This window comes from Balaenoptera ricei, chromosome 3, assembly GCF_028023285.1.
Source record: "Balaenoptera ricei isolate mBalRic1 chromosome 3, mBalRic1.hap2, whole genome shotgun sequence".
Lineage (NCBI taxonomy): Eukaryota > Metazoa > Chordata > Mammalia > Artiodactyla > Balaenopteridae > Balaenoptera > Balaenoptera ricei.
This window is the reverse complement of record NC_082641.1, coordinates 41596618-41623508: the sequence shown is the minus strand read 5'-3', so window position 1 is coordinate 41623508 and position 26891 is coordinate 41596618. Positions and strand designations below refer to the sequence as shown.

General features: G+C 37.4%; 1 protein-coding gene and 1 non-coding gene across 5 annotated transcripts in view; one reads left to right on the top strand and one right to left on the bottom strand.

Moving 5' to 3' along the window:
- The window catches only part of NDUFS4 (NADH:ubiquinone oxidoreductase subunit S4), a 123518-nt gene extending 99244 nt beyond the window's left edge, over positions 1-24274 (bottom strand). For all 4 annotated transcript variants that reach the window (XM_059916369.1, XM_059916371.1, XM_059916370.1 and 1 more), the window contains exon 1: positions 24151-24274. In XM_059916369.1, coding sequence (XP_059772352.1) covers positions 24151-24248 — 98 coding nt within the window. In that variant the 5' untranslated portion in view covers positions 24249-24274. The remainder of the gene's footprint in view (positions 1-24150) is intronic.
- TRNAG-CCC (transfer RNA glycine (anticodon CCC)) lies at positions 8785-8857 on the top strand. Its single transcript has one exon. It is a non-coding gene; the product is annotated as a tRNA-Gly (tRNA).
- Positions 24275-26891: the final 2617 nt, after the last annotated feature.

Sequence of the window (26891 nt, the reverse complement as noted above, 5' to 3'; positions counted from 1 at the left end):
GCGATGACCTAGAGGGGTAGGATAGGCAGGATGGGAGGGAGGCTCAAGAGGGAGGGGATATGGGGACATATATATGCATATGGCTGATTCACTTTAGTGTACAACGGAAACTAACACAGTATTGTGAAGCAATTATACTCCAATAAAGATCTATTTTAAAAAAAAAGAAATGAGACATGAGCGAAATTTCCATAGACTTTTCATAATAACATTCTCTTTTAAAAATATTCACCTAAAGATTTTTTAAATTGAACAGTGTATTAGTTCCAGATGTACAACATAATGATTTGATATTTGCATATACTGTGAAATGATCAGCAGAAATAAGTCGAGTTAACACCATCACCATAGTTACAAATCCTTTTCCTTACGATAAGAACTTTTAAGTTTTACTCTCTTAGCAACTTTCAAATATGCAATATAGTGTTAACAACAGTCACAATGCCATACCTGGCCCAAGGCTTGCAGGATCTTAGTTCGCCGACCAGGGATCAAACCTGGGCCCCCAGCAGTGAAAGCACTGAGTCCTAACCATGGGACAGCCAGGGAATTCCCAAAGAGGTTTTAACTTTAAAATATTTTTGGTTATGCTGACATATATCCAGACAATAAAATACTCTGAAGAGAAGTTTGAAACATCACATGAGAGATAGTACTTATCAACTACAAAACAGTGTATCTGTGTTCAAAAAGCCCAGCTGAACTCTATTGACCATATATACTTAAGAATGTATACCAAGATTCTAATTCCTATTCTCAATTCATCAAACATCTACTGAAGCGTCTACTTGATCTTCTGCACAATGCTAGACCCAGTAGCTGGTTTTAAAGATTTTACTGGTAGGAAGGCAAACACATAAACAGTAATTTCAATGTCACTGCTTTGAATGTTAGTGGTAATTACTATGATAAAGATATATCAAGGTGCTTTTCTACGAATAAAGGAAAAACTGTCCATTGGGGAGTGGGAGATGTAGTGGGATATGGCAGGGTTGTCAGGAAAAACTTCCTCAACAATGTTTCCCATGATGTCCAGATACTTTTGTTTTCATTGAGCATCCAATGTTATAGGCTTGAGAAGGGAATTACAAAAGGTTTAGCATATTACTTTGATTAATTCACACATTTAGTGCCTATTGTGTGTGGTACAGTCTTGGCAAATATGTTCATAGTTTATTTCTAAATTAGGTATAGTACCACAAAGCCAGTAGTTTAAATAGTGGCTGAAAACTCATCTATACTTTATTTTCCCAAAAATGCTTATTTTTCCACCAGTGCTTCTTATTTTACCTCCTCCCAACTCCTTTCCAGTAAATTAAATGAAATGGTAACATTTACTCATATCTACAGTATTCGAAAATCCTTTAAACCAGGGGTCCCCAACCCCTGGGCCACAGACCAATACCAGTCTGCGGCCTGTTAGGAACCGGGCCACACAGCAGGAGGTGAGCGGCAGGCAAGCGAGTGAAGCTTCATCTGCCGCTCCCCACAGCTCGCGTTAGCACCTGAACTATCTCTCGTGTTACCACCTGAACCATCCCTCCTTCCCCATCCGTGGAAAAACTGTCTTCCATAAAACCAGTCCCTGGTGCCAAAAAGGTTGGGGACCGCTGCTTTAAACACTAATAGATTCCATACTTGCTTTTCTTTCTAAAATAAATAGAACTGAACAAATTTAACTAAGTAAAATCATGTGGTTTGCTTAGTGTGGACTATAACAGAAGAAAGTTATTCTCAGTCTCAAGTCAGGATTTATTCTGTATATTGTGTACTGTGCCACTCCAATATCTACAGTATAATAGTTACAGAGCTATTTATACAGAAAAAATTACTACTGGCAATTATTTAAATTTGCAGTACATTTCCATCTTTTCCATTCTGTCTTTGATGGAAAACTTTGGAGTCATAGTGAAGACCCAATTCACCAAAAAGCTGTCTTTCTGACAGAATTCCACTTACACGTTTTAGTAAATATTTCCATAGGATAAAGTTTGAAACAAGGATATCACAAAAAAAGAAAATTACAGGTCAATATCACTGATGAACATAGATGCATAAATCCTCAACAAAATACTAGCAAGCTGAATCCAACAATACATTAAAAGGATCATACACCATGATGAAATGGGATTCATCCCAGAGATGCAAGGATTTTTCAATATCCACAAATCAATCAGTGTGATATACCACATCAGCAAACTGAAGAATAAAACCACATGGTCATCTCAATAGTTGCAGAAAAAGCTTTTGATAAAATTCAACATCCATTTACGATAAAAACTCTCCAGACATAGAGGGAACCTACCTCAATATAATACAGGCCATATATGACAAACCCACAGCTAACATCATACTCAACGGTGAAAAGCTGAAAGCATTTCCTCTAAGATCAGGAACAAGACAACGATGTCCACTCTTGCCACTTTTATTCAACATAGTTTTGGAAGTCCTAGCTACAGCAATCAGAGAAGAGAAACAAAAGGAATCCAAATTGGAAAGAAAAAAGTAAAACTGCCACTGTTTGCAGATGACATGATACTATACACAGAAAATCCTAAAGATGCCACCAGAAAACTACTAGAACTCATCAGTGAATTCAGTAAAATTGTAGAACACAAAATTAAATTACATAAATCTTTTGCATTTGTATACAGTAACCAACAAAATATCAGAAAGAGAAATTAAGGAAACAATCCCATCTACCATCACATCAGAAAAAATAAAATACCTAGGAATAAACCTACCCAAGGAGGCAAAAGCCTTGTACTCCAAAAACTGTAAGATGCTGCTGAAAGAAATTGAAGATAACACAAACAGATGGGAAGATATACCTGTGTTCTTGGATTGGAAGACTCAATATTATTAAAATGAGCATTCTACCCAAGGCAGTCTACAGATTCAATGCAATCCTATCAGTTTACCAATGGCATTTTTCACAGAACTGAAAGAAAAAAATTTTTTAATTTGTATGGAAACACAAAAGACCCTGAATAGCCAAAACAATCTTGAGAAAGAAGAATGGAGCTGAAGGGATCATGCTTCCTGACTTCAGACTATACTACAAAGCTACAGTAATCAGAACAGTATGGTACTGGCACAAAAACAGACATACAGATCAATGGAACAAGGCAGAAAGCCCAGAAATAAACCCACACACTTATGGTCAATTAATCCATGACAAAGGAGGCAAGAATATACAAAGGAGAAAAGACAGTCTTTCAATAAGTGGTGCTGGGAAAACTGGACAGCTATTTGCAAAAGAATGAAATTAGAACATTCTCTAACACCAAATAAAAAAATAAAACTCAAAATGGATTAAAAACCTACATGTAAGACTGGATACTATAAAACCCGTAGTGGAAAACAGGCAGAACTCTCTTTGACATAAACCACAGCAATATTTTTTTTTGATCTGTCTCCTACAGTAATGGAAACAAAAGCAAAAATAAACAAATGAAACCTAATTGAACTTAAACGCTTTTGCACAGCAAAGAAAATCATAATCAAAACAAAAAGACAGCCTACAGAATGGGAGAAAATATTTGCAAACAATGCATCAAAAACGGATTAATTTCCAAAATATATAAACAGCTCATGCAGCTCAATATCAAAAAAACAAACAACCCAATCAAAAAATGGGCAGAAGACCTAAATAGACATTTCTCCAAAGAAAACATACAGATGGCCAACAGGCACAGAAAATGATGCTCAACATCATTAATTTTTAGAGAAATGCAAATCAAAACTACAATGAGTTATCATCTCACACCAGTCAGAATGGCCATCATTAAAAAGTCTACAAATAATAAATGCTGGAGAGGGTGTGGAGAAAAGGGAACCCTCCTACACTGTTGGTGGGAATGTAAATTGATGCAGCCACTATGGAAAACAATATGGAGGTTGCTTAAAAAACTGAAAATAGAGTTACCATATGATCCAGCAAGCCCACTCCTGGGTATATATCTGAAGAAAACACTAATTCAAAAAGATACATGCACCCCAATGTTCGTAACAGCATTATTTACCATAGCCAAGACACAGAATCAACCTAAATGTCCACTGATGAATGGATAAAGAAGATGTGGCATGCGTGCTCACACACACACACACACACACACACACACACACACACATATATATACACAATGGAATATTACTCGGCCATAAAAAAGAATGAAATAATGTCATTTGCAGCAATATGGATGGACCAAGAGATTATCATACTGAATAACTCAGAGAAAGACAAATACCATATGACATCACTTATATGTGGAATCTAAGAAAATGACACAAATGAGCTTATTTACAAAACAGAAATAAACTCACAGACATAGAAAACAAACTTATGGTTACCAAAGGGGAAAGGGAGGGAGGGACAAATGAGGAATTTGGGACCAACAGATACACACTACTATATATAAAACAGATAAACAACAAGGACCTACTGTATAGCACAGGGAACTATATTCATTACCTTGTAATAACATATAATGAAAAAGAATCGATATATACGTATAACTGAATCACTCTGCTGTACATCTGAAACACTGTAAATAACTATACTTCAATTTTCGAAAAAGGATTAAGAAAAGATAAAGTCTGCAATATGCAATACTATTGTTCAATATAAGGAAGAAGCAGGACACATCATAAAATGAAAAAAAAGTCATCATTTTCCAGTAATCTATAACAACATTGCCCATGATGCTTACATTTAAAACCCAAATAGTTATTTCATAAGGAAAACAAAAATCTAAAATGCTACCCTGCTTAAGGAGATGCTGCTATGAAATATCTTAAATTTTCTATACTATTGCATAATCAAATGAGCCCACAGATGTTTAGTGAGTATCTAAGTTCTGTGTTGCACTGTGAAAGGAAAAAGGTGAAGAAAATAGTTCCTTCTCTCAAAGAACTTAAGACTATTGGGAAACACAGACAAGGAAATAGGCAATCATAATGAAGCATAACTATTACTAGAAAGAGGTAAGACATAAGAACAAGGCACTCTAAGACCACACAAAATTGGTATTTAACCTCAGCTTGTGAATTCAAATAATGCTCCTTAGAGAAAGTGATGGTTAAAGTGCCACCTGAAGGATAAATAGACCTTAAATAGGCAAAGTGTGTTGAGGTGGGGTTAAGGGAAGGGAAGGACAGAGGGGAAAGCAGAAAAAACACTCTAGGCAGACAGAACCATAATCACATAGGAGAGAGTAAGAGAGCATACAAATGTCAGGAGTCAGGGATAGCAAGTAGTTCGGAAACACCAAAATATAATTTGCATATGGCTGGAGATTGGGCCAGAAGGGAACTGAGGAGAGGATGAATGCCAAAAAATGAACAGAAGATGTGAGCAGGGAATATGAAGGCCTCTGTGGCATGTTGAGAAGTTTGGACTTTATCCTCCAGGCAACATGGAGAACAAATTAATACCAATGGCAAGCAGACCAGTTAGGAGGCTGGATGATAGTAACTGCAGTTGCAGTAAGGATGAAATTGAATGAGAGTTAGGAAAATGAATACTAGGATTGAATGACATTGACAGGAGGCCTAAGAGAGGGAGGAGACAAGAATGATACATAGGTTTCTGGCTCAGATAACTGGCTGGGTGTTGGTGACAGTAACTAAGAGGGAGAATGAATGAAGTGGTGGAAGAGATGATCATTATCAAATTGTTTCAGATATGCTGTGGTTAAGATGCCTGTGGAAAATCCAAGTGGTTAGTTCTAAGGGTCTAGAATTCAAGAAATAGATGCAGAGTCATATCGTAGATGGAAAGTAGGTCCTAAAGTCAGTGTGTTATGCAAAAACTGCAAACAGTAAAAATTATCTTTGGAAATTCGTTAGGAAGCCCTCTCACCCCACAGTGGAGACCCATATACCATCTCTTAATAAGCCAGTCCTCTAGCACTGGGACAAACTGCTGTTTCTTTGGTTGAGTACTAAATGATCACTAACTAGAACATGAAAGATCCAACTTGAATTTTTAAATGCTTTTAAAACATTTTCTACTCTTATTTGCCATGTATATGGGTTGACTTTCTTCTGTGAAGAGTGTATATGATGCAAATGAACTATATACGTTTAAGCTTTCGTATAAATAGATGGTAACTGAAGTCACAGTAGATAATGAGATACAGGAAGAGTGTACTAGTTTCCTATTGCTGCTGTAACAAATTACCACAAAGTTGGTGGGTTAAAACAACAGAAATTTACTCTCTTACAGTTTTGGAGGTCAGAAGTCCAAAATGAATCTCACAGGGCTAATATCAATGTGTCAGCAAGGCTGGTTCCTTCCGAAGGTGCCAGGGGAGAATCTGTTCCTTGTCTTTTCCAGCTCTTACAGGCTGCCTTACCATGTGGTCAAATCACTCTGGTCTCTGCCTCCATGGTGATATTTCCTTCTCCTCTGACTCCTCCTGTGTCTTTCTTATGTGAACCATTTTGATTACATCAGGCCCAATAGGATAACTTCCCATCTCAAGAGCCTCAATTTAATCATACCTAGAAAGTCACTTTTGCATCCAAGGTAATAGTAATATTCACATGTTCTGAGGATTAAGACGTGGACATTTTGGGGACTTCCCTGGTGGTGCAATGGTTAAGACTCCATGCTCCCAATGCAGGGGGCTTGGATTCGATACCTTGTCAGGGAACTAGATCCCACATGCATGCCGCAACTAAGAGTTCGCATGCCACAACTAAGGAGCCCACCTGCCGCAACTAAGGACCCAGCGAGCTGCAACTAAGACCCAGCACAACCTAAATAAATAAATATTTAAAAAAAAAAAAAAAAAAAAGACATGGAGATTTTAGGCCGAATGGGTATCATTCAGCCTATCACAGAGAGTATGCAAAGAATAAAGGTATTGGTAATTCTTAAATTGAATGGTGAGTCCACATCAATTCATTTTGCCATTATGCTTCCTAACATACATATGTTACATACATTCATGTGTATATAAAATATTATATAACGTAAAACACTTTTAAAAGAGTAAAGAACTATAAATCAAACTGAGAAACACTAGCAGTTCAAGGAATGGGCAAAAGATGATGGGCATTCAAAGGGAACTGAGGAGGAAAGCCAAAATAGAAGTGAAAGGAAGAATCTTTCAAGAATGAGAAAGTCATCCTTTTGTATTGCAACGGTCATGTAAGATACGGACTGAGAAGAGCCTATTCATTTAGCAACAGGTTCACTGTCGACCTTGATGAAAGCTATTTCAGTGGAATGGTGGATACAAAAATAGATTACACTGAGCTGAGGAGTGCATGGGAGGTCACGATCTGGAAAAAGCCAGGTGCAGATAAATCTTTTAAATACTAGTGAATAAAATACTGTAAATAAACAGACAAAATCTAAGATGCTCTAATAATCCAGGAAGAGGAACTAGAATATAGGTAAGATTTATGAAAGGAGGGGGGAAAAGATGTGGGGAAGAAAGAAAGGAATAAGAACTAAAAGAAAGAAGTCACAAAAGAAAGAATAATAATGATGATGTTAATGACGATGATAATTTTGTTGTTACAATTTATTAGGCCTTAGCATATGCTGCGCACTGCCCCAAGCACTTTATATACTTTATGAAACAGATTATTATGTCCAATTTACAGAACAGAAAACAGGCACAAAGTAGACACAGAGCAAGAAATGTCAGAGGTGGCACTCAAATGTCGGTAAAGTTGACTCTAAAACATGTGCTCCTAACTGCTGTATTAACTGATGTGATGGCTCCAATAGAGTATTTCAAGTACAAAAAAGCTAAGAATGGCAGAATTAGCCAGAAGCTAATTAGCTAAGAAACTAAGAATTAGCCTGGCAGCATGGCTAATATCGGGAGTTAATAGAAAATCTCTGGAAAGCAGTTCTTCCCAAGCTAGAGTCAAGGACACTAAGTAAAGAGATTTGAAGGGAGTTGGCCACATCAACAGTTTGAACTCAAAACCAAAAGATTAAATTGGGGACCAAAATAAAAACTTGAGCCCTAAAGAGGGGCCATTTACAAGCAGTAACTAAGATGTACTTAAACCATTAACTTCAGCAGCAGCAGAATACCAATGTTTTAAGTCTCAACTGAAGGAAAAGAAAACTGAAATTTGTGAAATAACCCCAGATGCACACTGTATCCATACCACTACTAACTGTGCACTAACATGGTATGCTGAAACACGTTAATAAGATGGACAGCAAGGCTACCACCAAGGTAATCAGAGAAGACAGTGGGACAGGAGCAAGAGCCTAAAAGATAGCAGTAGAAAAAAGTTCTCAAAACTCCCATTAAATCATTTAGACAGTGTCAGTGAAAGGAAAATATATGCTCACCCAGAGAATGAGATCAACTAGGTTACTGGCCACTAGTACCTGTTACATTCTCAAATTCAAAGAAAACTCTGTAGGTTGTTGACCTTTGTCTGCTGGGATGTTACAGTCACTGGTCAACTGGTACACAATACGGGAGTATTATGCCATCATGAATTCTTTAAACATGGAATTGTTCTCTTCCCTAGAGAACTTCTATTATTATTTACAGTTAAATGAGTTGTAAGACCTCAGTGTCCTGATCCTTTGTCATGTCCTTCAGAATATTGGTGAATAAAGCAAATTCTAATAAATATGAGTTATTTACAACCCTAGGAATAGATTAAACTATAATATAATTATCAATAGACCACCTAAAATGAGATCATTCACTTTCATGAAATGAAATAACATACATAAAGCAATTACCACAGTGCCTAAGTGTTCAATAAATTATAGATATTAGAATTCTTGGGACTTCCCTGGTGGTCCAGTGGTTAAGACTCTGCACTCCCAATGCAGGGGGTCCAGGTTCGATCCCTGGTCGGGGAACTAAAATCCCACATACTACAACTAAGCCTGCACGCCGCAACTACTGAGCCCACAAGCCGCAACCAGAGAAGCCCACGCACCGCAACGAAGACCCAGTATAGCCAAAAATAAATAAATAAATTAAAATGTTATAAAACTTTAAAAAAAAAATAAGAAGAATTCTTATTAGCAACTCCCCTCCCCCCAAAAAAGGTTGCAGAGACTCTTGAGTTATAAGGAAGCCTATAACTGATACCTTTGGTGCTCACATTACATTCCTTTGGCCCATTTTTCTTTTCAGTCACAGCTATAGAAGCTCAGACTCGGGTCATCATCCAGTATCCCACCTGAAGTGAACCCATTATGCCTGAGGGTCTTCAGGAGCACTAGTATAGCTCAGAGTACAGAGGAGTTAACACCTTCAACCAAAGGGAAATGAGAACCAGTAGATAAATGTTCAAGCCTTCCAGCTTTCAAATGGATAATACTGAAAGGCATTCTGTATGCTTAGGAGATTCCAGTGGAACTGAGCCTCTTACTGCTTACTCACTGCAGCAATCTCAATTATCCCCCTTTTCCTTCCTTCCCTGTCTCACTCCAGAGCTCCTCACTTCTAGTTCCTATGTCAACTCTCAAATAAACGACCTATACCCATGTCTTGGTCTCATACTCTTCTTTGGGAAATGCCAATCTAAGACAAAGCCCATGCACAAGATCCTAAGAAATGATCACCTATCCTTGGATTGAACACTTTTACCCTAACACAGTCATCCTCAGAGCAGATGTTCCAAGGGCATACATCCTATTAAAGTGTAGAATTGCAGTCTTGGAGACTAGAAAAGAACTACAAGTATTTATCGAATGAGTGAGCAAACTTAGCAAGCAAAACCCCAGAGTTCTTTAAGAAAAAGGTAAGAGATCAGTCTATACAATATATACAAACATTATTTGTTCCCTAAAGATACTGCAATATAAAATATTTCTGGTTCTTGGGACTTCCCTGGTAGCGCAGTGGTTAAGAATCCGCCTGCCAATGCAGGGGACATGGGTTCGATCCCTGGTCCGGGAAGATCCCACATGTCGCAGAGCAACTAAGCCCGCGCGCCACAACTACTGAGCCTGTGCTCTAGAGCCCGCACACCACAACTACTGAAGCCCGCGCGCCTAGAGCTTGTGCTCTGCAACAAGAGAAGCCACTGCAATGGGAAGCCCTCGCACAGCAACGAAGAGTAGCCCCCTCTCGCAGCAATTACAGAAAGCCCGCGCATAGCAACGAAGACCCAACGCAACCAAAAAATAAAAAATAAATGAATAAATAAAATATTCCTGGTTCTTAATTTTTGTTCAAGGGGCCCAGCTTTCATTACAACCGACTTCCAGAGTTTCTATAACCTATATGCATATGATACAACAGCATAAGTACAATTACAAACAATGGCTATATCATAGTAAACCCTTAGTCTGTTTAATCTGACTCAATTGAGTATTCCCCCAAGACTTTTTAAATAAATTTATTTATTTTATTTATTTATTTTTGGCTGCAATGGGTCTTCGTTGCTACGCGCAGACTTTCTCTAGTTGCGGCGAGCGGGGGGCTACTCTTCGTTGTGGTGCACGGGCTTCTCACTGTGGTGGCTTCTCTTGTTGCAGAGCACATGGGCTCTAGGTGTGTGGGCTTCAGTGGTTGTGGCATGCGGGGTCAGTAGTTGTGGCTCACGGGCTCTAGAGCGCAGGCTTAGTAGTTGTGGCATATGGGCTTAGTTGCTCCACAGCATGTGGGATCCTCCCGGACCAGGGCTCGAACCCGTGTCCCATACATTGGCAGGCGGGCTCTTAACCACTGTGCCACCAGGGAAGCCCTCCCCCAAGATTTTTAAAACTTGGTACCAAAGAAAGGGATTTTCAGTCCCTCCCTCATGATAAAGCTATGAGATATAAGCCTGAAAAAAACTTCAGTTTTTCAGTGTTAAATAGCTGAACACTATTATGTTCCATCAGCTGTGATATCTGCCACATCAAAGAAAACAAGTTGAAGTAGTAGCTGACAAATGGCAGAGACAAATTAGAGAGAGAGCCTAGTAGCTTTCTAGCTCTGACCCCTGGGACCAGTTAGCAGTACCCTTGCCCTTTTCATTGCTTGATAATACCAATATAAACCAATTTCATCTTCTTGTCTATGCTAGTCGTTTGAGTTTCTAGGTTTCTGTCACTTGCAACTGAGAACAGTCTACACAAGAGCTAGTATAAACAAAACGTCGTATAAGATCTAATGCTCTCTATGGAAGGGCTACAAAGCCTGGGATCCATGAATCCCCTGGAAATGTAACTCTTGATTTTATATATTTGAGTGTATACATCTCTAGAAGGAAGTCACCAACACTTCCATCAGTTACTCAAAATAAATCTCTGACTCCTACACCCTCTCAAAGAAATTAAGATTTATTGGTTGGTGGTCTAATACAGTGACTCAATGTATTTTCCTGCCCATTTACATGGGCAATAAATTTCCGTCTTTTATTAAATGTCATAATTTTCAACCAAGGGCACATGTATTTTCTTTGAAACCCTTCCTCTGGCCCATTTCTAAGATTCTTCCTCCTACCACAGTTGAGAATCAACAGTTTAGAATCTGATTCTATGAAGAACTTTTTGGGGGTCACCTTTTAGATCTTTTAAATCTATTCAGATGTGCTAAAATGCAAGAAATATTAGAATTTAGCTTTTAAATAATTCATCCTAGGCTGGCTGGCCCTGGTAAGATGTAGTAAGCACACTCTATCCTGTCTCCCCCACTGAATACAACCATAAATTCTGGACACAATGCTTGGAAAAGCTATTTGAACACTGAAAAATAAATAGCAAGCAGATCAGGGAAGATTACCAGAATTCAAAGTATCACTCAACCAGAGACGAGTTTACCATATTTTTTCCCTCCAGTAGCCCTTGCCTGAACTTAATGCAACTGGAAACCTAGAAACGAGCACTCCTGGAGGAGAAGCATTCTGTCCCAAGAAGCTAGAAAGGGAACTAACAGAAATGTTTGAGTGGGAAATCACCCATTTTTTTCTCTTTTCTTTGTTTTCTCATGCACCAAGCGGTAGGCAATCCTACAGCTTCCACACATGGAAACCTGCAAGAGCCAAGAACTAGAGGGAAGGAAACCTTCTTCTCCATTCATTGAAGTTGTGATTTTAAGAAGGTAGGACCAACACCTACTGCTTTTTTGGTTTTTTTCTCTCTCTGTCTTCCCATCCCTTAGCCCCTGATGCAAATGTAACTGTAGGACTGCACTACAGAACAAGGTAGCAAGAGCCACAAGTTTCTAGATGGAAACTAAAAAGGGAAACCCCATGGAATCGGGTCTTCAGAACATAATGGACTTAAACTAGAAATCAGAAACAGAAAGATGAGAGGAAAAATCTCCAAATTCTTGGAAATTAAAACATTTCTAAATAATCCATGCATCAAAAAGGAAGTCTGGAGGGAAATAAGATATTTTGAACCAAAAGATAATAAAATACAACATATCAAAATTTGTGGGATGGAACTAAAGCAATTCAAAAGAAAACAGAAGATGAAGAAGTCCTTCCTAGCTCATGTTATGAGTCCAGTATTATACCCTGATATCAAAACAAAAATAGAACATAAAAAGAAAACTACAACCAATATCCTTCATAGATATAGATGTAAAAATCCTCAACAAAGTATTAGCAAATCAAACACAGAAGTATATAAAAAGAATTAAATAACACAACCAAGTGGGATTTATCCTGAGAATGCAAGGCTGCTTCAGTATTTGAAAAATCAACATAATTCAACATATTGACAGGCTAAAGAAGAAAAACCATAATAATATATCAATTGATACAGAAAAGGCATTAGATAAAATATAACATCCATTCATGATTAAAAACTATTAGCGGGGGCTTCCCTGGTGGCGCAGTGGGTGAGAATCTGCCTGCCAATGCAGGGGACACGGGTTCAAGCCCTGGTGTGGGAAGATCCCACATGCCGCGGAGCAACTAGGCCCATGAGCCACAACTACTGAGCCTGCGTGTCTAGAGCCCGTGCTCTGCAACAAGAGAGGCCACGATAGTGAGAGACCGGCACATCGCGATGAAGAGTGGCCCCCGCTTGCCCCAACTAGAGAAAGCCCTCGCACAGAAATGAAGACCCAACATAGCCAAAATAAATTAATTAATTAATTAAAAAAAAAAAAAAACTATTAGCAATCTAGGAGTAGAAACTTCCTCAATCTGATAAAAGGCATTTCTACCAAAAAAATCTTTAGCTAACATTATATTTAACGGTGAAAAACTGAAAGCTTTCCCTTAAGATCAGTAAATGGCAAGAATGTCTACTGTCATCACCCTTGTTTAACACTTCTGGAAACCAAAAAGAAACAAAGGTATAGAGATTGGACAGAATAAATAAACTGTCCTTACTCACATACTACATGATTACCTACTTAAAAAATCCCCAAGAATCTACAAAATACATAAAAAACTAACAAATGAATATAGCAAGGTTGCCTGCAAAGTCAAACACACAAAAATCAGTCCTATTTCTATATATGGCAATGTACAATTACAAACTGAAATTTTAAAAAACAAGGCTATTTACCATAGCTCCCCCAAACTGAGATATGTAGGCATAAATCTAACAGAACATACAGGATCTGCAGATTCAAAACTACGAAACACTGATGAAAGAAATCAATAAATAAATGAAGAGACGTCCATATATATGGACTGGAAGGCTCAGCACAGTAAAAATGACAACTCTCTTCAAATTAGTCTATAGATCTAAAATAACACCAACCAAAACCTCAGAAGGATTTTTCAGAGATATGGATAAAAATGATTCTAAAATTTAGACAAAATGGCCAAGGAACTAGAATAGCTAAAAAATTTTTGAAAAACAAGAATGAAATTGGAAGAATCACAACTCCTCAATTACAATACATTAACTATAAAGCTATAGTAATCAAGACTATGTGGTATTGGCAAACGGATTTAGATCAATGGAACAGACCCAGACAAATATAGTCAACTGATTACTGACAAAGGCCCCAAAGCAATTCAGTGGTAAAAGAATAGTCTTTACAATAAATGGTGTTGGAACAAATATACGTCCATATGCAAAAAAAAATTAAGCTCAACTTAAATCTCACACTTTATATAAAAATTCACTCAACATGGATCATAGATCTGAATAAAAAGATTTCAAAACTTCAAGAAGAAAACAGAGGAAAAAATCTTCATGTCCTGGGGTTAGGCAAAGAGTTCTTTGATATGACAACAAAAGTACAGTCCATAAGAGAAAAAAACTGGTGAACTTTATCAATATTAAAAATTTTTACTCTCTGAAAGATACTGTTAAAAGAATGAAAAGAAAAGCTACAGATGGGGAGAAAATATTTGCAAACTACATATCTAACAAAGATCTTATATTCAGAATATTTTAAGAATTCTCAAAGCTCAACAATAAGAAAATAAACAACCCAACTTAAAAATTGGCAAAAGACATAACAGACACTTCACCTCAATATTATTAGCCATTAGGGAAATACATATTAAAACCACATGAGTTATCCATGATGGAAATGCAAATCAAAACCACCAGATACCACTTCATACTCACTAGGATGGTTATAATAAAGATGGTAATAACGGGTGTTGGCAAGCCTGTGAAGCCAATGGAACCCTCATTCACTGCTGGTGGGAATGTAAAGTGGTGCAGAAACTTTGGAAAGAGTCTGGCAGTTACTCAGAGGGCTAAACACAGAGTTATCATATTGTCCAGCAATTCAACCCCTCCGTATATACCTAAAAGAATGAAAACCTGTGTCACACAAAAACCTGTACAAAAATGTTCACAGAACGTTATTCATACTAGCCAAAAAGTGAAAACAGCCCCACTGTCCATCAACTTGTGGATAAAGTGTGATATGTCCATTCAATAGAACATTATTCATCAATAAAAAAGAATCAAGTATTGATACATGCTACAACTTGGTTAAACCTTGAAAACATTGAGAAGCCAGTCACAAAAGATCACATATGATTCTCTTTGTATGAAATGTCCAGAGTAGGCAAACCTAAAAGACAGAAAGCAGATTGGTGGTTGCCTAGGGCTAGGGGAAGGGAGAAACAGGGAGTGACAGCTAACGAGCACAGGATTTTTTCTTGGAGTGACAGAAATATTCTAAAATTGACTGTGAATGGTTGCACAACTCTGTGAATATACTAAAAACCATCAAATCATACATTTTATATGAATGAATTATATGGTAATTATATCTCAATCAAGTTGTTATAAAAAACACAATGGGGGCTTCCCTGGTGGCGCAGTGGTTGAGAGTCTGCCTGCTAATGCAGGGGACACGGGTTCGAGCCCTGGTCTGGGAAGATCTCACATGCTGTGGAGCAACTAGGCCCGTGAGCCACAATACTGAGCCTGCGCATCTGGAGCCTGTGCTCCGCAACAAGAGAGGCCGCGATAGTGAGAGGCCCGCGCACCGCGATGAAGAGTGGCCCCCGCTTGCCACAACTAGAGAAAGCCCTCGCACAGAAACGAAGACCCAACACAACCAAAAAAATAATAATAAATAAATAAATAAAAACTGACGTTAGAAAGAATAAAGCTTGATTGTTAAAAAAAAAAAACACATTGAATTATCGTTAGACACCAATTAAAATGGCTAAATTTAAAAATACTGACAATACCAATGTTAATAAGGATGCAGAGCAACTAAATTTCCATACATTGCTGCTGGAATAGCAAAATGGTATGACTACTCTGAAAAATAGTTTTGCAGTACCTTATAAAGTTGAAGTATATTACCTACGGCCCAGAAATCTCCCTCCTGGGTATCTACTCTAGAGAAATGAAATCATGTTTACATAAAATTCTGTACACAGATGTTTAAAGTGGCTCTATTTACCACGGTCAAAAACTGGAAAAAACTGAAATGTTCTTCAAGGGGTAAATGGATAAACTGTGGTATATCCAAACAATGGAATATGATTTAGCAATAAAGAGAATGAACTATTGATACACACAACTTAGAAGAATCTCAAAGGCATTATGTTAAGTGAAAGAAACCAATCTTCACAAGGTTGTATACCATATGGTTCCATTTATATTACAGTCTCAACATTACAAAACTATGGAGATGAAGAAAAGATTATTTGTTGCCAGAGATTATAAGGGTAGGGAGGGACTCTTTTGGGGTGGAGTCTTTTGGGGTGAAGTCCTTTGGTATTCTGTACCCTGATTATTGAGATGGTTACACAAATCTATACATTTGTTAAAATTCTAAAAACTGTTCACCAAAAGGAAAATAGTGGATTTTTCTTTATAATTTTAAAAATTAAAAAATGTTAAATCCAATTGAGAGTCAATGCTTTTCTTTAATTTGGTTTAAATTCACTAGACTACCACTTCTGATCATCTCATTTAGTTTAAAATACAGTATATAGTTCAAAGAAAGATACTGAAAAAATGAAATTCATCCTAAGGAGTACCAAGAGGTAATAAATCTGGTCATTAATTAGGGGTAAACAAACTAGACATGCTAAGCCTGGAGCACAGACTCAGAAGGAGAATGACCAATGACAAATGTCTTCAATTATCTGAAGAGCTGACATGTGCACGAGAGTTAGAATTTTTCCATATAATATTAAAGAGAAACTTCATTTACCAGTGAGCCTAAAAATATAGAGGGTTTTCTAGGGCTACCAGTAATTCACCATATATTCCTCAACTGCTAGATAATCAAGAAGCAGGAAGTTCTGGAGATCCTTGCATTAAACAAAGGGTCAGACAGGATGATCCAAGAGTTTTCTTCCACCTCAAACATTATATGAATCTATGAATTATAACTTCTACAGTTAACCTACCAAAGTAGAAGACACCGAACATCTAAAAAGGTATCCCTTCCTGCCAAAATATCACCTTTCATTGCATAAAAATATTAAATAGCACTCTAAGTTACAAATTTTTAAAAAGACCAAATAAATTCAAAATCTTAACAAAAGCTTATTAAGACCCATTTTATTTCTCCAAATCTCATTTGTACTAAGGATATTAAAATTAAATTCAAATTACTAATGTCTAATTAAATCTAATTTCATTAGACTTAAGAGACAAAAGTTATAAATATAAATTTCATGCAAACTTCTATAAGTATATTGAAGAAATTTCTTGAAAAAGAAGTACTCTTTCCACACAAAGGGTGGTAGTCCTCAAAAGAGCCAAAACATCTGTATTCACTTTAAAGCTCATCAAGACAGACTGACATTTTTAGGAGAAGCATATGGCTTGCTGAACAGTCATCTAGAACAGGATCTTTTGTCTAGTAAACCCTATTCAAGGACCATTTACTTATGTATGGAGTGGCTGACTAAAGAAAAGAACATATTTTTAAGTCCTAGAAAACACAAAGAAATAAACTCCTCATCTAGCTATGTTAAGGATACAGCAAAACACATTAGAAAAGCAGCCAGATCTTTACTTCAGAGACAGTGCTCTCAACATCTGAAATAATTCTAAGAAATCACTGAAACAAAAGAACTCTAGAAAAGCTTTCTTAGAGAACTATATCCAGCCAAAGACCACCTCCCTAAAAAAGGCATTTCCATTTTAAAGGATAAAACACTTTCTTCTTAAAACTCTGAAGGGCAGAGTTCAACAGCTGCGCTATATTAAACCTGAGCCCTTCCAAAAGGAAGAACAAGAGTCTCTGGAGAGCGAGTAACATGGCCTGCTTTCTCCAAAATTATCAAAATGCCTGCTTTGCCTCAAAGGAAAGTTTCTCCAAGAAAAAGCCTCTATACTATACATGGGTGAAAAACAAAACTTAGATTAGGAAAACATGCAAAAATAGAAGCATTTGTTTCTGGAAATCTCCTCCACCTAAGGCAAAATGCATTTTGAAGTCCTTCAAGACATAGCATGGAAACTATTAAACAAAAAAAACCAAAAACAGTAGTTTTCAGCCCTAGCTTCCCTTCAGAATCACTATAGAGCTAGGTCTCAACCTAAATTTACTGAACCAATATATACTGGGACCAAGGCATCTGAATTATTTATGCACACAGCAAGTGATTCTGATGCACAGCAAGGGTTTAAAAACAACTGAACTGGAGCATGATCCCATAGAGGAAAAATTAAGTCTAGTGAGTAAAGACAAGAAGGAAAAGCCACATTTGAGCAACTAACTAGTTCTAAAGAACCTAAGGTTGTATACACCTACTAAAATACTCAGTAACAAACAGAGAATTTGAAACAGAAATTCTGAATTGTTCTCATGCCATTACTTAAAGGACAAAAGTCTTAGAACAGTTTGCTAAAATATCCAAATATTTAGATGAAAGTTGTTATGAAGAATGTGATCACTGCAAAGGTTCCATCAGGGTCTCTGGATACTGCAAACTGAAAAAAAGAAAAGTTATAATAAGAGCTCATGTATTATATGTATTATCTGTCAACCTTTAAAAAGTTCAAGGCTTTAATCACAACAAAGTAAATTTCAGCCATTATCAAAGCTTTATTAAGCCTACTTCATTTTATACAAAATTCTACCAGGTTTTACTTGCTTGGTATTCAAATCCATGATAAACAAAAAGTGGCAGTGGAACTGCTAAAGGGGAGCAGACCAGTCAAGGAAGGATACAAAAACACTATTAAAAAGTAGACACAAGAACTCAGAAAGCACAACAGACACTTGATAGTTTTTAAAGGCAGCAGAATACGGTAACTCTATTTCCTAATGATCACTAGAGTAAAGAAAAAGAAAAATATGTTCAGTATATCTTGTTTAATACATACCTTACATGTATTTTGTTTAAGAGGGTAAGAAAGTATAATAATCAAGTTACCTATACAAAGTCTCTCATCAAAAATAATTACAAAATTTAGGGGAAAAAATCCTTACCACAAAAATAACCACAAAAAACCCTAATTCCTCAATTGGAGACTCTAGCTGTATAAAAGGAATGATGGAATGAAAGTAAAGAGCATCAGATAGTCTTTTAAATAAAGAATATACCTTGAGGGGAGGGACAGACTGGGAGTTTGGGACTGACATGTACACACTGCTATATTTAAAATAGATAACCAACAAGGGCCTACGGTATAGCACTGGGAACTCTGCCCAATATTCTGTAATAACCTAAATGGGAAAAGAATTTGAAAAAGAATAGATATATGTATATGTATAACTGAATCACTTTGCTATACACCTGAAACTAATAGAACATTGTTAAACAACTATACTCCAACATAAAATAATATATATATATATATATATATATATATATATATATATATATATATATACCTTGCTAAAAGGAAAACAGATAAGACACTGAGGTTTTAATTTACTATTATCAGACATAATATTTCTCTCTGCAGAAGTCAACATATTCCTTTAAATTGCTAAGTCAGACTATTTCCTAGTAATGTAAAATTAAAATGTTTCTTTGTCTGAAAAATGAGAATAAAAACATGTGAGTTGTAGGATTACTGTGAGAAATGGGATAACAAAGGTAACGTCCTTGGCACAGTGGCTAATACACAGTGAGAAATAAATGTTAGCTGCCATTATTAATTTGTACTCAGAATAAACATCATAAAAATGATTCTCAGTATTCACCAAAGGATATATTTTAGAAGCTTTTCCATTTGAAATGGTCTTATTCTGCATTCACCCCACACCCAGAGACCTCTCTAAAATGTATTATACAGGAATCAAGTTGCCCCATCTTTCTTCATTAAGTCCCATGTATTATCAACTTTTAAAAACTTCATGTAAAGTAGCTTGCACACAGCAAGTCTAATAATCACATTTAGCTACTATTATTCCTAAAGAGCTCTCATGTTCTGTGAGTACCCTTTCTCAAATTAAATTCATTTCCACCTCTGTTTTAAATTTGAAAACAAAAGAGGAATCAGGACACTTGTCAAAGAAGTGCTTGAGTACAAAAAAAAATCTATTTAGGGACTTTCCTGGTGGCGCAGTGGTTAAGAATCCGCCTGCCAATGCAGGGGACACAGGTTCAATCCCTGGTCCAGGAAGATCCCACATGCCGCAGAGCAACTAAGCCCGTGCGCCACAACTACTGAGCCTGCAGTCTAGAGCCCATGAGCCACAACTACTGAGCCCACATGCCACAACTACTGAAGCCCGTGCACCTAGGGCCTGTGCTCCACAACAAGAGAAGGCACCACAATGAGAAGCTCGTGCACCACAACGACGAGTAGCCTCCACTCGCCACAACCAGAGAAAAGCCCGCGCGCAGCAACAAAAACCCAACATAGCCAAAAATAAATAAACTTATTAAAGAAAAAAAAACCTGCTCATTTTCAAGTGTGTGTGTGCATGTTCACTTGTGTGTAGAAGAGTCAGTATAGGTTGTTATGCTGAGGCAGCCAACAATCCAAACAACTTCGTGGCTTATAACAAAGTTTGTTTCTTAGTCACTTTACATTTTATATAACCTATAAGAATCAGCTTCTGCTTTCCTCCATGTTATCTTTATTCCAGGATCTAGGCTGAAAGAAAAGACCCCACCAGGGACAGCAGAGGAAAAAATGATATGGCAAAACATGGGATAGCTCTTGGAGCTTCTGCTTGACATGGTATAACATTCCTGGTTAACATTTCATTGGTCAAGGGACTTTCCTGGTGCTCCAGTGGTTAAGAATCTGCCTTCCAATGCAGATTACACGGGTTCGATCCCTGGTCCGGAACTAAGATCTCACATGCCGCGGGGCAACTAATCCCACGTGCGGCAACTACTGAGCCCACGTGCCACAACTAGAGAGCCCATGCGCTACAACTACAGAGCCCATGCCCTCTGGAGCCCATGCGCCACAACTAGAGAGAAGGCCATGCACCACAACTAGAGAGAAGCCCGCGCACCACAACTAGAGAGGAGCGAGCCCACGCGCCGCAATGAAAGATCCCCCGTGCCACAACTAAGACCCGATGCAGCCAAAAATAAATAAATAATTAATTTTTTTAAAAAAAGGCGGGGAGAGGAGATGGTCCCCTTGAAAAAAAAAAATTCATTGGTCAAAACAAGTCACTTGGCCAGTGGGGTGGTGATGTATAATCCTGTCACAGGGAATGGAAATTAATATTATAAATAATAATACCATCTACCACGATATCCACCATCGAGACTAAAGAAAAGAAAAATATTCAGGCTATTCAAACCAATAATAAAATCAGCATTTATTTAGGTAAGGTTTACTATGTGCCAAGACATTATTCTAATATTTACTAGTGTTAAAATATTTAAATCAACAAAGATGTCTGCTACTGATGAAAACAGACCAACTAATTATGGGTATTTTTTAATGAGGAAAATAAGCAAAACAATGAAACCTATTAGAAAACACATTAGAAACATTGAAAGCTCACAAAACTTGGCTTTGATATGTTCCAGACAGCAAAACGTAGCTGCCCTTCAGGGGAATTTGTTTATCCACCTTATCTGAAGCAGAAGCCAACCTACTGATTTTAAATGTCCTAAATGTTTTTCAAATTAGGGCTGAGACAGTTTCTTAGCAAGGTGTAATACACACAGAACTCTTATCAAATTTAGTGCCTCTTACTCATTGAAGGTTCCTGCAGACTCATATTCCTACTGGCTTATCTAACGCTGAAAAAGGAAACATAGCAACAAAATACAGCCAGAGACTGGAGCACAAAATAGGCCTCACAAAAAGGTCCCATACACTCAGTCCCCACCAGTATTAATTAACACCCTCTGAAGACCCTAAGGAGCTATGTTTGAGGTAAACACAAGACTCAGTCCAATTGAGAAGTGATAGAACAGGGCTAGGTGAGGTAAGTATGCATGAATAGGTTAAAGAAAACAAAAACAAAAACACTGTATCACATGTCCTGAGTCCCAAGTATTGCTATTTTGAAATAGAGTGCCATTTTATCTGATTTTAGATTAATATCCTAAATAGTTAAACTTACCCTGGACAATCCCTTAGGAAAGTCAGGGAAACTAAGAATAAATGTAGGCCATATATCCCGGGTTGTCCCCGCTCTCCTTCAGCCCAGGGAAGTAAGAAGCATGGGGAAACAGACTCACTCTAAAGCAAGATCTCAGCAACTAGATCAGCTGAATCAACTACACTGTTTAAACAATTTTTCCTCTTTCTTGTGTGTACACATTGTTGGGTTTTTTGGTTTGCTCTTTGGTTTTTTTACTGATATACTAAAGTTAAATTCATGTAAGTTAATGTAGCAGTTAACTGCTTCTTTCCTTCTGCCGATAGTTCCTTTTCTTCAATATTTGTATTTGTTCACTACTCCCTTCCTTATCAAGGGCCTTACTGATTCTATCCCCCTTCATTTCACTCAAGTGATCTGAAATGTCACATCATTTGCAAATATTTTCTAAGCAATACAATAAAATGAATTTTAGATGCAGATGTCCCCATTAATTGGTTCTCTTTCCACGCTCTACCTTTTCAGATCCTCATTACTCTCAAAACATAATGTGAAGAGAGTGCTTAAGGACGAAAAGCAAATAATATCTAAGAGAGACGTGCCATAAATTTCTCTCAAGGTGAAGTGAACAACATAAGCTCTTCGGGTAAAAAAGGTGGTAAAGAAAGCAAATAAATGTATCGTTTCACTTGAGCTTAAAATTCGTTTTCCTTGGCTTTCAAGTTTTTTAAAGTCTGAAACAAAGGTCATCTTACATGATTTAAAATTTTATTTTCAAATCTCTTTTAACACATTTGCAAGCAGAAACTCTTTAAATGTGGATAAGTAGTACTAATTACCAAAGTTTCCAAAATCTAGTATCTTAACTTCGACAACTATAAATTGCTAACAAAATGGCTGTGACTTAGACATACATCCATGTTTTGATTAGCCATGGACCCTTCAAATTTGTTCTCAGTTCTAGGAATACCGTGAACTTCTCGGGAATGCAAAATTAATGCCCATAGTATCTAGGAGAATAAGAACTAACCTTGGTCACCTCTATTCTAGACCTAAGTCAACCAGTGGAGTATGTCACCTTAGAGAAATACTCATGGGTAGAACAGTTAACTGTTGTTGTACAGACTTACCTTTCCCCAATCTTAGCATTCTTATTTTTCAACGACACTATATTATGTATACATCGCTCTATTATTGCCTTCGAGACTTTTCATAAGCCACTGACATCATCTTTCCCATCCATCATCCACTATTTAAAACCTTAAAAAAACTTACCTCCAAAAATCCTTTCTAATTAATTCTAGTTCTAACTCTCTGTATTCCCTTTATGTTTAACATAACACTAAACTAATTAGCGTTTCACTAGACGCTCTTTTCAATTTTTAACCACTCCCATTCCTCCCACCCCTTCACATCTGTCCATCCAGTCTTTCCATCGCTGTTCTAAGCACTCATGTAGAAGATACTGAACATAAGCCCTGGTTAGTATTTATACTAACAAGCTGTGAAGATAGCAATGGAACAAAATAATTCTTCGCAGACAAAAATGCTAGAATGTGTGTGCGCGCGCGTGCGCGCTCATGCTGTTGTGTTAGTACTATAATAAAGTCAGGAAAATTCAGAAAAATAGGGAAATGGAGGGTTAAGTAACGCGGTCGAAAAAGAAATCACCATCACAAAAATGCTTCAAGGCAAAACAATGAACGACAACAATCTCTGAATTACTGTATTACTGTGAGGCTTTAATAAAATTCTGGATGGGAAAACTCCCGGCATTACCACCAGTCTTTTAAAAATTACTTTCCAGTACTACTAGTAGTGATATTTTTACTAACGTTGAATTCCAACCAAGTTTTCCTCCCAAGCAGCCTGATAAATAAAACAGTCTTTCAGTGCAGAAACCCAATCAATATCACCTAAAGCCGTGGAAGGGGAGGGAGTGATTTAACCCTCCAGTAAAGACTGGAGTGATGGGCAAACAGGTAAAAAATGGAGGGGTGCGGAAAGTGGGGAGAAAAATGAGTGAGACTCCGCCCCCTCTCTCTGGGGGCTCGGCTCTTAGCTCCGGAGACAGCCCCACTCCACATACCCCTCACAGCAGCAGTCCAAGTTTCCAAGAAACCAGAGGTACTCCTCCCCCCTCCCCGCATTCACGCCCCCGCTGGCCTGGCCAAGCTTCCCCAGGTCGCAGCTAGTCCCAAATCCGCCCGCCCTCTCCCGAGCAAAGGGTCAGCAGAGGACGTTTTCCCGAGGCCTTCTCCGGGACCCAGCAGCAGAGACCTCCGCAAAAGTGGAGAGACCCAAGAAGCTTGAAGAAGCCTCACAATGCTGTTACCTGGTCGGAACCTTGGAAACGGAAACGGCAGCTACAGCCGCTGCCCTTCTCCCCCGCAACGCTTGCCTCAGCGCCACTGACATTGAGACCGCCGCCATCTTGCTGCAGGCAAACACTAGGACGGATCACCGCAAGGGACAAACTTCCTTCGTTTTCAAGCCAATGGAACCGCAATGCAACGGAGTGGGTTTTTTGGGTTAATTTTATCCTTGTTTGGTGTTTTGTTAAATAATGGAGTTTAGAAAAGAGGGGAAACGTTTGGTTGAAAGAGATAAGAAGGAAAGTGGACGGAAGAAAAATGCAGAAGTGCATTAAGTGTAAAGATCATCCTCATAAAGTAAAATCCTTTTTTGTTGTTAAGGACTGGTTACTTAGCAGTTAATGAAGAGACCAAAAGAAAACACTTGAAAGTTTAAACACCTGCAACTCATAATTTTTTCAAAGGACTCAATATTTAGGGCTGAGGCCACTGGAAGAGCCAGAGGGCTCGTTGGGTTCTTGAGAACCTTAAGTAGTACTTTTCCAAAGTGTTGCCAGATTAAGTTTGCAAGACCTCAGGAAAGGGCTGTATTCAGTTTGGTGTTCTGTAGTTGATAGTTATAATGATCATATTTTCCAAATGAAAAATCTAGACACATGGCCTGGCAAAGGATTATATTTTTGATGTGTGTATTTATATGAAAAACTAACGGAACATAATATTTTATATCACTCTTTTCCCAGTAAATCCTGAATGTGTGATCATAATCCATAGATACCAGACATATAAAACAAAAATTATCTTCTGAGGCGATTGTTGGAAACATGTTTGTATTGTGGGCTACTGACCTTAAGAACAATGATTAACTGTGGCTTATAAAATGAAAAGCAGACTACTTTGTGGGGTTTGTTATTTAAAAGATTTTTTTTTAGAGTTAGAACGTTGCTGCTTTTAAAATTAAGCAAGTTAAAACGTAACCTTTATTAAAAGAATAGGATTAACAGGAGGTTGGGGAATGCCTTGGTTTTGCATTAAGGCCAATTAAAGGAAAACTCAATGCATAGGGAAAAGGGGAAAAGAAAGAGATTGAGCACCATAGCACCTAGCACCAAAGAGAGAGAAAGCCATGTCCAGGAAAAGAGGAAATGCACAGAAAGATGAAAGAAGAGATGTCTCAGAGGGAATTTTCTTTTAAACTTTTAATTTTGAAATAGATTTCACAGGAAGTTGCAAAAACAGTACAGAGAGATCTTGTGTACCCTTTACCCAGTTTCCCCCATTGATTACATCTTATATAATTGCTGTACAGTATCTAAGCTAGGAAACCGACATTGATATAAAGTGTTTATATGGTCCTATGTCATTCTATCACATGTGTCAATTCATGAAACCACGAACACAATCGAGATACAGACCTATTCCATCACCACAAAAATTTCCCCTGGTGCTACTCTGTCACAGTAGTACCCACCTCCCAACCCCTGGCCACCACTACTGTTTCCATTTTTATAATTTTGTATTTCAAGAATGTTATATAATGGAATCTTGCAGTATATGACTTTTTGAAATTGGCTTCTTTCACTCAGCATAATGCCATTGAGATCCATCCAAGTTATTGCATTTAACAATAGTTCATCCCTTTTTATTGCTGAGTAGTGTTCCATGGTGTATTAGTCCAGATGCTGCCAAAAAACAAAACTAATAGTATATATATCTGAACTACCACAATTTGATTAACCATTCACCTGTTGCAGAATATTTTGGTTGTTTCCCATTTGGGGCTATTACAAATAAAACTGCTATGAGCAATCATGTACAGGTTTGTGTGTGGACATAAATTTTCATTTCTCTGGGATAAATGCTCAAAAGTGCAATGTATATTTAGTTTTTAAAGAAAACTGCTAAACTATTTTCCAGAAAAGCTGTACCATTTTTCATCCCCACCAGCAATGTATGAGATCCAGTTTCTCCGTATCCCTGCCAGCATTTGGTATTGTCACTATTTTTAATTTCAGTTCACCTAACATAAATAATAGGTGTGTAGTGATATGTCATCATGGTCTTAATTTGTATTCCTCTAATGGCTAATGATGTTGAATATCTTTTCATGTGCTTATTTGCCTTTATGAATATTCTATTCAGTTAAATGTCTCATTTTGCCCATTTTCTAGTTGCATTATTTGTTTTTTACTGTTACATTTTGTCTTTATATATTCCAGATATGAGTCTTTCATTAGATATGTGGTTCACAAATATTTTTTCCTATCTGTAGCTTGTCTTTTCATCCTCTTTACAGGGTGTGTTGCTAAGTAAATGTTTTTAATGTTGATGAAGTCCAGTTTAGTCATTTTTAAACTTATGGATTATGCTTTCTTTTGCTTCCGTGTTTCACTTATTTATTTTTGTTGCATTATAATTAACATATAATATTATGTTAGTTTCAAGTGTGTAACATAGTAATTCGATACTTTTGTACGTTATGAAATGATTATAGCAAGAAGACCGCTTAACATCTGTCACTGTACAAAGTTGTTAGAATATTATTGACCAAATTCCCTATGTGTACATTATATCCTGACTTAGTTATTTTATAGCTGGAAGTTTGTACCTCTTAATCCCCTTCACCTATTTTGTCTGTTCACTCTCCCCACTCCCTTTTGGCAAGCACCAGTTTGTTCTCTGTATCTATGAGTCTGTTTTTGTTTTGTTTTGTTTGTGCATTTGTTTTGTATTTTAGATTACACATGTAAGTGAAATCACA